This window comes from Otolemur garnettii, unplaced genomic scaffold (assembly GCF_000181295.1).
Source record: "Otolemur garnettii isolate 467f Iridium unplaced genomic scaffold, OtoGar3 scaffold00014, whole genome shotgun sequence".
In the NCBI taxonomy this organism is placed as follows: domain Eukaryota; kingdom Metazoa; phylum Chordata; class Mammalia; order Primates; family Galagidae; genus Otolemur; species Otolemur garnettii.
The window spans coordinates 23,898,780-23,912,093 of NW_003852409.1; the positions used below are offsets into that span (position 1 = coordinate 23,898,780).

The 13,314-nt window shown below is 36.7% G+C and overlaps 1 protein-coding gene and 2 pseudogenes across 2 annotated transcripts in view; 1 reads left to right on the forward strand and 2 right to left on the reverse strand.

The window, feature by feature from the left end:
* On the reverse strand, positions 1-2,201 carry LOC100960031 (annotated as a pseudogene).
* The window catches only part of C5 (complement C5), a 144,045-nt gene that overhangs the window by 70,042 nt on the left and 60,689 nt on the right, over positions 1-13,314 (reverse strand). For both annotated transcript variants that reach the window (XM_023510578.1, XM_003785402.3), the window contains exons 4-7: positions 9,127-9,197; positions 7,157-7,248; positions 4,996-5,078; positions 3,425-3,515 (exon numbers count right to left, since the gene is read on the reverse strand). In XM_023510578.1, coding sequence (XP_023366346.1) covers positions 3,425-3,515; positions 4,996-5,078; positions 7,157-7,248; positions 9,127-9,197 — 337 coding nt within the window. The remainder of the gene's footprint in view (positions 1-3,424; positions 3,516-4,995; positions 5,079-7,156; positions 7,249-9,126; positions 9,198-13,314) is intronic.
* On the forward strand, positions 11,716-11,812 carry LOC111723702 (annotated as a pseudogene).

Consider the following 13,314-nt stretch of genomic DNA (forward strand, 5'->3'; position numbering starts at 1 on the left):
AAAAAAAAGTAAATTACAACCTCTCTATACATTTCAAGTGAATCATTTAACATGAGTGAGGCTCAGTTTGATGTTACTGTAAATGTTAACAAAAGAGAAAGGGAAAGGATAAGCATTTTCCCTTCTACCAGAAAAGAGTCTGGTGTCAGGCTAAACTAGCCCGGTGGTTTAACAACAGCTCATCAAAAAGGCTAGAGGATCTGGAAGAAAGAGATGTACTTGGAAGTGCCATCCTCTGAGGGCTCATCCCCAAGAGGATAGAAAAAATGCCAAAAATATCAACTGGATCAAAGATTATATTGAGAGAGAGATCAAGAGAGGAGTTAGTCACTTCTTAGGGAAAAAATTCAAGAACCCATGACACTAACTGTGGCTGGATTAATAATTCCAATGTTTCCTTGGAGTTCATACAGCACTCTGAGCTAGACAGAGGCACTATTAACTCATTTCTCTTTAAAAAACTGGTTTTAAATGATAATTCTCCTGGGCACCAACTGTATTTTCAAGTATAATTCTGGTATTTGTACCCAGCAACACAGAAGATAAAGGAGCAAGGAGAAGTGTCAAATATATAGGACATAAAATGATTTGGCAGCCCTAGAATTCCCAGTTTGTGTCTTTTTTATCAGGAAAATCACATTTTGGTTCAGTCCAAGGTAATACGGGAGGCAGTGATATTGATGGCTTGTTATAAGCAGGAGGCAATGGTGAAAGTATCAAATCCTGGCTTTCTTCTTTCATCTGTTTGAAGAAAACATGAGACAATAAACTGCTTGCTGATGGCCTTTTCTCAGGATCTTGTTGCAAACAGAGCTGTATCAAGCTAAAGAAGGCAGGAGAAAAGGTTTTTGAGGATGGTGTATGTAACTGGTCACTGTTGACTGTGTGAGTTCCCCCGGAGACAAGTACACTTTCTCCAATCCTGGAGTCTACACCTGATCAGGAACTTTTCATTCTGGATTCTGACTGAGGGAAAATACTGATATCCTATGGGCTATAAGGAGACCTTTCAGTTTCTGTGACAGCATCTGAGTACTATGCATGTCTTTGAAAGGTACTTTTCCACTGGCTAATTCACATGCTGTAATCCCAACACTGTAAATATCTGACTTCACACTATACCCATGTAAATCCTGTCTCAGTAGTTCTGGACTCAGCTGCAGCTGCACTGATGTGCTGCACTGTAGGAAATCATACACAGCCCTATGCCTCTGTCCATGCTTAATCAAACCATGCAGATAGGAAAGGCCCGAGAGAGTCACCAGACCATCACCAGAAATGAGGATATGGTTGGCTTTAAAACTCCTATGAATACAGCCATTCTGATGCCTAGTTCAGCCCTCCCACTTCTCCAAAGAGAATATTTCTTATTAAACTTTCACTCATTTCTTCAGGAAAGTAGGTCCTCAAGAGTTGACTTGCTGAACCATAGACCATAAATGGAGAAATAACCCAAAGCCAGCTGTCAACAGTGAAAACTGTCCAGTAAGTTGTAATATTGGGATGCTGGAAAAAGAGGGACAGAATCACCACTTTCTGTAAGACTTTTAGGTGTTCTTCATTGCAGTTTTCCAGATTTGTAACTTTTATAGTTACCAGCATTCCTGTAGGAGTATGTCGTGCAAATGGACACAAGTCAAGTTGTCAAATCTCTTCCTATTTCCACTTGGAGCTCATAGTGAGAAGCATTGGTGGAACATACCATTTCATGGGCTCCAGTGGATGGAGGCAACCAGGAAAGTGCTGGTTCATTGACCAAGCCCTTTCCAGGATACTGGTTTCAGATTGTTTTTCGGGTCTGAGTGATTCAACTCTTGTTCTTGAAGTACAGAAACAATCCAAAAGAGACATTGAATCGCTTCAATTCACAGAACATGACAAAAATCCATCTATTCCAAAAAAGATTTTTGTTTTATCTTCAAGATGCAGAAATACCTTCCCCAGTGGTGACTACGGCCAGTGACTCTCCTCAGGGTGCCAGTGGTGCCGGACCCGGGCTGGTGCTGGAGTTGGGAGACCCTGGTGCCGGCTAGTGGAGGGGTGAGGCCAGCATGCTAGGCCCTCTCCCAGTGGCACGGCTGAGACAGGGACAGCTGGCTTGGGCTTGGACTTCTGCCCTAGGCCCTAGCTATGTGCCCAAGAGTCAAATTTTTTTATTAATAGTATGAACAAATTGTCTCCATTACAAAAAGTTGATTTCTGTGATTTTTCTCTCAAGTGAACATTTTATGCTGGTTTAGTCTAAGTGTCAAACTTAATGTAACACTTAGTCTTATAAATCTGTCACTAATAAGTTTGTCACTTAGTGTAGACCAGCATAAAAGGTACTATATTTTCAGAATAAATCTTAATAAAAGAGGCAGTATAACACCTGAAGCTTAGACTTGGAACCAAATAGGCTGTGTGATCTTGAGCAAAATTTTTAACATTTATATACTTCAGTTTTTTTCACTTGCGACATGGAGATATTCATAGAATCTATCTCACAGAGTTGTTATAAAGATTAAATGTGCTAAGATATGCTGAGAGCTTAGAAAAGTGCCTGGCACATGTACTTATTATAAGTTGGCTATTAAGAGCTACATTATATTATCATTTTAAAATTGTTTAAGGGTTGTTTGCAAAACTAACCTCAATTCTCTACCTCCTCACACATCCACAGTCTTTGCAGTTTCTTGAGTGCATAGGGCGTGGGAGGGGTCTATTTCCTGTGGGCTGGCCTTATAACTTGCTTTGGACAAAAGAACATGGTGGAAATGATGATATGTCTGTACCAAGCCTAAGCCTCTAGAGGACTTTTATGCTTTCATTCTGTCTCTCTTTGAGCATTGTTACTGCTATAGGCTGGCCCATAAGCTAATGAAAGATACACATGGTCCAGTCACACTCTCAGCCCCAGCCACTGCCAGACCCATGAATAGGGCCTTCCTAGACCAGCCAGCTCCCAGCTGACCCATCAACTGACTGCAGGTAAGTGGGTGAGCCCTGCTGACAACCTGGCCGGGATCACCAGAACTGCCCAGCAGATTCCTAAATGCTTGTGGCTCTAATGCATTGGATTTTGAAGTAGTTATGCAGCATTAGCTAGCTGATTACGTCATGAAAAAAACGACAAGGCTTCATGTCTCAGTCCCAGTATCCTAAGTCATACCAACTTCTAAATATACATGCTGAGCATAAATCTTTAGAAGTTTCATATATATATATATGGTGATGAATAACTAACAAAGCTAAAATCAGCATCAGGTGAAGTCAGATTAAACAAATAAACTATTGACAAGATGTGTCTTCAATCAGTCAGTCTCAATGTCATGGCAGATTCTGCTAGGAAATCACAGATCTCATTTTGGGCAACTATCTGTCACCAATCAGAGCTGGCACTTGATTTAGCTCATTAATATGAAAAACAAAATAAGTTTCTTACCTTGCTTTTATAGTAATTTCAAAATTCTTAAAGTTCTTATAACTAATGAAATTGCTTTCTGGTTCTATTGAGACAGTGAAATGTGGCAAGACTGGAAGAGAAAAGAACAGGCAATGTCACCATTTGAATTAGCCTTTAAAGCCTAGTAAACAACTATACCTTGTGGTCTAGTTAGACAAGCTGTGATATCAACACAAGATCCACCTTATCATTATCATTACCAACATCATCAACAACATATCTGTGGGGAACCTCCTAGTTCCACTAGAGTTCATTTCAGCCTTAGTATACCAGAAGTACTCTGTTTATGTTTTGATTATAGCATTTATTATAGGCAATAGAGCGATTTCTCCCCTAGAGAATAGGATCTTTGGAAACAGAGACCCTTATCTATTTATCTTTGTGAATCTCCCAACTTTTATTTCTTTTATTATTATTATTTTTAGAGACAGGTCCTTACTATGTCACCAGTCAAGCTGGAGTCTAGTGGCATAATCATAGCTCACTATATCCCTTGAACTCCTGGACTCAAGAAATCCTTCTGTCCCAGCCTCACAAGTAGCTCTCCCAACTTTTCAATATGAAATAAGATGGTGAGATGTGCATTTCAAGATTATTTAGGCTAATACAAAGCAAGATAGCTTGGAAGCAGAGATACCAGTTAGAAGGCTTTCTCAGTAGTCCAAAAGGGAGGCTAGTGATGAATTTATGAGGATGGCTACAGATAGTAAGAGATGAATATATTCTACATGCACACAGAAAGTAGCAAAAGACACTCAGAGGCATGGATATCAGTTAGGATTATATGTTAGAGGGGGGCCTGCAATCTTTAGGTTGAGGTTTATTTAACAAGTTTGTTTTCTCACTGTTTTCCTAGTTAATTATTAAAATTTATGTGTTTATTATTTTCTATATCATTATGAGTCTCCTAAGGGGGAAAAATGGTTTCAAGTGGAAGAAAGTTAAATTTGATAACAGAGCACACAGATACTCTAGAAACTACTACAAGAAATGGAAAGATTTAGCCATATTTTATGTTAATTATTAGTCCATTACTATGATTTATTTCAAATAAGAATACCTTAAATTTTCAAATTAATATATTAAGGATTTGTGAACCAAAAGGAAAATAGTGTTAGACTAGGGATAAGGCAATGAGGTGTTTCTTTTGTTCTGTCACTGGTTGTTAAGACTTTATTGAAACATTTATTAATATAACAGGGTTCCTCTTACCTCATGTCTGTTTAAGTTTCTCTTAATAATATTTATAATTCTAAAAAGTACTTTAACTAGTTAAGCTCTTCAGTTACACTAGATCTCTTCCAGCTCTGTCATAAGGAACACAGACCAGAGAGGTTTGTCCTCTCAGTCAAGGTTAGCAAGGATGCACTGAAGAGCTAGAACCTGGGCAGTCTAACAACCACCACTCTCCTCAAGCCCCAACTAGTACTTCTAACCACACTAGCAGGCTGCCTCATCTTTGTCTGGGAATGATTTTGCATTAAGTACATCAATAAAAGAATTATTGCAAAAACATTTTTTGTAGGTAAAATTTAATTGTCAGAAATTACCGTATTCTTTAATTTCAAAATATGTGGTTCCAGTTGTTGAAAAGTCCTCTTTATATTTAGCTCGAATTGTCCACACACCATATCTGTGGAAGCAAAACATTGACAATTACCAAAGTCACCAGATATTTTTAAATCATCAAAAGGAAGGCTAAGAAATTCCTGATTTACAGAGGGAAGAATATACAAAGATGTATACAACCTAAGTAGTATATTTTATTTGTGACAGATTTTTAAGCAATAAACAGAATTAACTAAGCATTTTTATGATAATCAAAATTGTCAAGTAATTAGATTTTTATATATTATGTCATCTTGTCCTGGTATGTTGTTAACATAGTTATTGTCTTTGATTCAAAAAGCTTATGATACTAGAAATTTACTTAATCCTGGAGCTTAATTATGCTAACATAATACTAGAATCCACAATATGGCAGAAAATCTACAATAATGTCTCTAGAAACTTAGATACGGGTCAAGCCTATTCAGGTGATAAAATTCACACCTCATATAAATAATATTGTGATTCAAAGCAAAATGTGTCTAAAGAGGAGAGTGACCTGGGTTTAATTAACAATCTTCATTCAAAAATCCACACTGAGCACTGGATTAAGCACTGGAGATCAAAAATGACCAAGATAGAAGAGCACCTATCATCACAAAGTTAATAGTCCTGAGGGTCCAAAATCTTAATTTTTTATTTGCTAGATGGTTTGACTTAGGCAAATTATGTACCTTCATTTGTGAAATGGGGAAAATAATATGAAAGCAAATGAATAATTATGACATTGAAATAAATGTTGTGAAGAAAATAAACAAGATGCTGAGGTAGAGAACAAGAGAGTGAAAGACAAGATTAGCTTGTGCATCCAGGAGGAGGCTTTCCGTAAAGGTACCATTTACTCTGTGTCCTAAAAATGAAAAGAAGTCAGCCTTATGAAGAGAAAGGTGAATCCCATTTGAGACAGAGGGGACTATGTGTGCAAAGGTACTGAGGTAGGAAAATACTGGTTATGATAGACTCACGTGGCTGTCATAATCCACCATGGGGCAGGTGGTACAGGATGAAGTTGGAAAATGATAATGGCAACAATTAATAGGCTCAATTCTGCACTATAAAGCATCCAATATTTTCAAGAAAGTACATAGTTTTAAAATTTTCCAAATTAGACCAGGCATGGTGGCTTACACTTGTAATCCTACCACTTTGGGAGGACGAGGCAGGTAGATTGCTTGAGCTCAGGAGTTCAAAACCAGCCTGAGCAAGAGTGAGACCCCCATCTCCAAATATAAGCCAGGTATTGTATTGGACGCCTGTAGCCCCAGATACTAGGGAGGCTGAGGCAAGAAGATCACTTGAGCCCAAGAGTTTGAGATTGCTGTGAGCTATGATGCCACAGCACTCAACCCCAGGGAGACTGAGAGCAACCCTGTCTCAAAAAAAAAGAAAATCCCAATTATTTAAATTACCCAATTTCAATCCAATTTTTTTAGAATATTTTTGTACAGTGAATTAACCGCATCTCTTCTAGATGGCAAAAGAATAATCATAAAAAGATTTGCCTTAAAGTTATATTGTAGATATTGATAGGAACCCTTGGTTATTCATCCTGCTCTATTGTTTAAGTTCCTTGAAGCAGGAATTATGGATTCTTCATTTCTATTTTGCATCTTTCACTCCTCTTGTGACTTGTACATAATAAGAATGTGTTTGCTAAATATTTATTACATTGAATCCTGTTTAAACTTTCTCTTAAATCATTTCACATGAAGAAAAATGAAAAAATGATTTGGAGAACACTTTCCCTCTTAGACTCTGCCTTCTGGTAGTCTATGCAGTCAAAAACTCCAAAGAACCATATTTGATAACACTTCAAGGGAAGGGACTACACCAGCCTTTTATATGAGAAAAAAGCCTGGGTACTATTTATGTTTCTTCTCAATTTTTATTTCTATGCATAAATGAATGGCTGAGAAGTATTAGGAAGTTCCCCACCTCAGAACAGAGCCCTAAGTTTTTGCTGGACTTTAAAAGGTTTTGCATATCCACAATTGTGATGCCCTTTGGTAACACTAGATGGCATCCTTTGGTTACAGGCTTCACAACCCAAAAAATCCAGATGTGTTTTTCAGAAAGAATTTTATTAACAAAATTTTAACATACTTAGGATTAGATGGAATCTTGAAATCAGGAAAAGATATAATTCCAGTATAATCATTTTCTTCTACCATGTCAACTTCTGATCCTTCAGGATCCTATGAATAAAAACACACACACTCAAGACACAGAAACCACATTTTAAAAAACTTAACTGATTATGATCTTTGATCTACAAAAATGCTTAACAACAAATACCCATGTCTTCAAATTAAATAAGAAGGGTGAAGAGCAATTAACGTTATAGAAGCTAATACAATTCATTTGAACCACTTCCCTCCCTCTTTATCAATCTTTCCCATCTCTCCTTGTTATCTAGAAGAACCTTTACTGTCTATAGTACAACCAAAAAAGAAGTGTGACAAGCTATTTTTAAAAGACCCCAAAATAATATTTTTATTACACAAAATGAGAACTTGGCAGGTTTTACAAAAACCAAAGTCTCATTTTTGTATATGTTTATTCATAGCTTTCTAAAATAAATATTCTATAAACGGAATTTTTTAGCTAAAAATTTAATGTACAGTACAGGCATTTTGGCTTGACAAAAACCATCAAAATGGTTAAACAAACTCCATAGCTGTCATAAAGCTTCACCATAAGCTTCATTTTGTGTTTGAGTTAGCACTTTACTGAAGTGAGGTTTTGACTTTTTTTGGACTACATGTGAAGTCCAGTTCAGATTTAACTCAAAAACTCAGCACCACTTGCCATGAAGGAAATTCAGGATTTGGAGGTATTTATTTTCTTGAACTATAAATTGTAAAACTTACAAAGGCCTATTTTGAACAAGAATTACACTGGAGGCTAAGTATTCTTCATCCCACCATCCATCGTGCACAATCCTTCCAAGGTCATCTTTCTTAAATACTATTTTCAGGTACTTCCTACAATACTGACTCCCATGACTCCAGGTTTGGCTCTCTCAATGCCCTCTTCCCGGGTCAGCTCTTAAAAAAGGGCAACTGGCATCTTTAGTCCTTAGTTCTCTTCCAGACTTTCTGTCCGTCACCCAGTTTGTTTACTATTCTCATTTTCTCTTTCTTCCTGCTCCCAAAGCTTAACTCATGCTGTTTCTTACATGAGATGGGCTTCGTTCTTTTAGAAGAACCTCGGTCTATTCCTTTCACTGAGTCCCAGCTCATGGTTTCCTTTACCGATTTCATTCCAGGAAAAGATTATATCAGCCTCACTTTAACCCCTAATTTGTTGTCCTTGTGAGCTCATGTGCTTTTTGTCCTACTGTGTAATTTCTTTGGTTTATATTCTACTGAGGTTTTGTTCTGTAGTATTCATTCTCATGCATTTGCATTCTGATGAGTTTTTATCTATTTTTTTTTTTTGAGTAGCAGAAAAAGTGCCAAATCCTATGATGAAGGATGATTACTAGTACACTTACAGTTAATAAGTGAGCAGTTCTGCCTAATTGTATTATTATATTTCCCCAGAAAAATGTTTTGATGTGTGAAACAAACTGGGCAAGACCATGAGAATTTAATTCACATCCTGTGTTATATATGTCACATCTGATAAATGGCTGCCAACTGCTGATCTCATGGTTTAGCAAGATTTTCTACATGTGTTATTAAATTAGCTATTAAGCTTTCTAAGTTCTTTATGAGTAAAATACTAAGGATTATAATTCTTTATTATAAATTATAAAAATAAAACATTGTATACATATATTGAATTAATTATTAAAGATTTATGGGTGTTCTTTAAAAAGGAAATCATCAAAGATACAATTAAATGGTTTCATTCAAAGTACTTAAAGTTGTTAAAACTTAATTTTTGTGAGCTTTTTGCATATGTGTATTGCAGAGGTATAGATCCCAGGTACTATACACATTGCAGATAACAATAACCATTTGTGGACCCTTGAATGATTTAGTGAAGTATGAGGAAAGAGTTATGGAATGAGTCTCTTGCTCTGGAAAAATGAGTTGAAGTACTATTTAAATAAACAAAATACTTACTATGAAAGTTATGACAGTTTCTCTTTTGGCTGGCTTCAAGTCATCATTCAATGAATAAACTCTGACCTTCACTGTAAGAATAATTGATATCATCAAAAACTCTGCTAATTATCAGGATATTTTGATTGTTTTTAAATAATCATCCTTAGAAGAGATGTCTTATTTTTTTAAACTCAATATACAATCATTACATAAGTTTATATTTAAAAGAAAAAGTTAGTTTGCAGATATATATACATTATGAAATATTTTTGTGCTTTAAACAAAATCTTCTGCAATTTTTCTAAAGTACTACTTCTCCTAGTGAACTTAAAGTGCAGTTCACTTTATTAAAATACATTTAACATACAGCTTTTTGAAAAAAAATCCGTAGTACAAAATTAGTTATGTCTGTAATGGGGCCATTGTTTACCAAGAATTCTATAGTAGCAAAATAGTGAATCTACCATATGGGTACAGAGCATTTAAAGATTTTAATGGAAAATTGAGAGTTTGATTCAGACATTCTAATTCTTCAACTTATGAAAACCAACTCTTTTTGACAAATTTGACCTCAAATTAACTCTCACTGACAAAGAGAGCTTAGAATTGTACAATTTGTTATATTTTTTGAGCCAGATTCTACAATTGTTCTTTCATTGTTAAAGATTAATGGCAGGGGTTCAATAACTGTTAGTTCTCTTCCATCTCTTTCCATCAGTTAATAGATCCCCACTTTTAAATAAAAAGCATCTGTTTAGTCTTTACTCAGCTGTTTCAGGGACACTGATCTAATTCCATCCAATGACATACTGTAATTTCTCTCATGTTTTGCTGATGTTCAAATCATTTCATGGCCGCAACATTACCCACAAAATAAAACAGAACTGGCACTATAAATTCAATACCTTTCCAAATGTCAGTATTATACAAAGCTCTACATAAGCAGACACACTAATGCTTGTTTTACTATAACCACTAGGTAAAAGCAATATGCTCTTTAAGTCCCCCACACAGGCTCTCAGCTTCCCCTCACACCTGCCTCATGGACACACCTGCTCCTCGCCTGAGCATCACTGGGAAGCTGACTAAGGCAGTAGTATGTCACAAAAGTGAAGAGCACAGGCTCTGGAGTTAAAAAGCTCCAGCCTCATTTCTTCCTCTGCCACATTCTAGTGTGCCCCGTGACTCTGAGTAGGATACTTAATCCTCTTAATCCTTAATTACCTTACTCATAAACCAGAAATACTGGTATCTGCTCACAGTGTTGTGAGAACTAAAGAAGGCAAACTTTTTGCATAGCCTGGAACATAATTGCAATCAATAGATTTTTATTGCTTTTATTTTATTGTTACTATTTCTATAGCTATAATTCATGTAGTTTTTAGCTCTTTTGCTTTTAGGTTAGAAAATTAATGTTATTTTCCCACCAATAGTTGGTGGCAAGATCAGTACAATTTTTTTGTATCAAAGATATGAGCTTATTCATTTAAAGAAACTTTTGAATGCCTTTTATGTGCCAGGCACTGTGTTAGACACTGAAATGAGTAGTGAAACAAATCAAATATGGACATCTAAGAGTGAGGGGAGAGGCAAACACAATTATGTGTAAATTCCAGGGGTGTGAAGCACTACAGATGACACCTACCCAGCTTTCTGTGAGTGGAGCAGAGGCAGATTTGATGTGTCAGGAAGGTCAGGGAAGGCTGCCCTTTAGAAGGGGCCAGTGATCACATGTAAGGGTGGAGCAGAAATCAGGGCAAAGGAGGGATGAATGTACCAGGCAGAGGCAACAGCATGTTACACTGGCCTTGATAATGGACAGGGAAATGTGTGAGAAAGTAACTGAAAACAGGTCAGTTTGGCTCATGTCCACAGATGAGGGGGACCACGGTAGGTGAGGAAGCTGAGGAAGAAGGAAAGATACAGAGTGTATGGAATTGAAGGATTTTGTCCAAAATTCTAAAATCTTTGGTCCTATAAAGCCCTTGTGATTTAATCCTTTATCCTAAAGATGTTTATACTAAAAGTACATCAAGGATCTTAGGTGTCATCCAGGACATTAGAGCTATAAAGAGCCAGGCTTAATTTTTTAAAAAGTTACTTTTAGGTAATTCTTTTCCTTTTTTGCTATTTTATAGATTAGATAATAATGGAAACACTTTCCTAGTGCTTACTTTGTCCTTGGCACTATTTGAAGTACTTTACACCTATGAATTCACTTAATGCTCACAACTCTATGAGGTTAGTTGTACTATGTATTATTACCTCCATTTTGCAGATGAGGAAAGTGGGGTCTGAGAAGCTCAGCAACTCATGCAGGGTCACATAGCCCATAACAGCCTGAGCAGAAATCTGAACCGAGACAATCTGGCTGATCTGTCTGATTTTACCCACTTTACTTCACTATCACTCACAAATGGACCAATATTTAGAGGAAATTTCTCTTGTTTTCCTCTATGATTAGAATAGATAAGGATACCATATTTTATGGTAAAGTCCTGATAGAGAAGTAATAAATGAGACAGTTCTAAAGGAAAGCCTTGATAATTAAGAAAGGTCCCAGGCTCTGGGTGTTAGATTACTTATTGGACAAAGACTAATGACCCTGCGCTCGCTTAGACAGCACATATACTAAAATTGGAACAATACAGCATGGTCCCTGCACAAGAATTATATGCAAATTCATGAAGCGTTCCATATTTTTGTTAAAATGTCTATACTTCCCAAAGCAATCTATAGGTTCAATGCAATCCCCATTAAAATACCAACATTATACTTTCAAGATTTGAAAAAAAAGAATTCTTCGTTTTGTATGGAACCAATAAAAACCCTATATAGCCAAGGCACTTCTTAGTAATAAAAACAAAGTCAGAGACCTCAGCCTACCAGACTTTAGGCTGTACTACAGGACATAGTGATCAAAACAGCATGATATTGGCACAAAAATAGAGACATAGACATCTGGGACTGAACAGAAAACCATAAAATGAAACTAACCTCTTATAGCCACCTAATCTTTGATAAATCAAACAAGAACATACACTGGGGAAAAGAATCCCTATTCAAGAGATGGTGCTGGGAGACCTGGATAACCACATGTAATAAGACTGAAACTGGACTCACATCTTTCTCCACTCACTAAAATTGATTCAAGAGAGATAAAGGATCTAAATCTAAGGCATGAAACAATAAAAATCCTCAAAGAAAACACTTGAAGTTATTGGACTGGGGAAAGACTTTATGAGGAAGACTTCAGTGGCAACTGCAACAACAAATATAAACAAATGGTCTTAATTAAATTGAATAGCTTCTGTACAGCAAAGGAGAAAACAACCAAAGCAAACAGACAACCATCAGAATGGGAAAAGATACTTGCATACTATGTATCAGACAAAAGCTTGATAACTAGGATCTGTAGAGAATGCAAATTAATTAACATTAAAAAAAGCCAACAATCCCTAAAATCAATGGGGAAGAGAGATGAATAGAACCTTTTCTAAAGAAGATAGATGAACAGCTAACAAACATATGAAAAAATGCCCATCATTCCTAATTATCAGAGAAATGCAAATCAAAACCACCCTGAGATATCACCTAACCTCAGTGAGAATGGCCCACATCACAAAAATCTCAAAGCTTCAGATGCTGGTGTGGATGTGGAGAGAAGGGAAACACTTTCACACTGCTGGTGGGACTGCAAACTAATACAACATTTTTGGAAGTATGGAGAATCCTCAAAGAACTCAAACTAGACCTCCCATTTGATCCTGCAATCCCACTACTGGGCATCTACCCAAAAGAAAAAAAATCATTTTATCATAAGGACATTTGCACTAGACTGTTTATCACAGCTCAATTTACAGTTGCCAGACTGTGGAAACAACCTAAGTGCTCACCAATCCAGGAATGGATTAACAAGCCATGGTATATGTATACCATGGAATATTATTCAGCCATTAAAAAATGGAGATTTTACATCTTTTGCATTGATTTGGATGGAGGTGGAACATATTCTTCTTAGTAAAACATCTCAAGAATGGAGAGGCGGCTCGGCGCCTGTGGCTCAAGTGGCTAAGACGCCAGCCACAATACACCTAAGGTGGCAGGTTCAAATCCAGCCTGGGCCCACGAAACAACGATGGCTGCATCCAAAAAAAATAGCCAGGCGTTGTGGTGGGCGCCTGTAGTCCCAGCTACTTGGGAGGC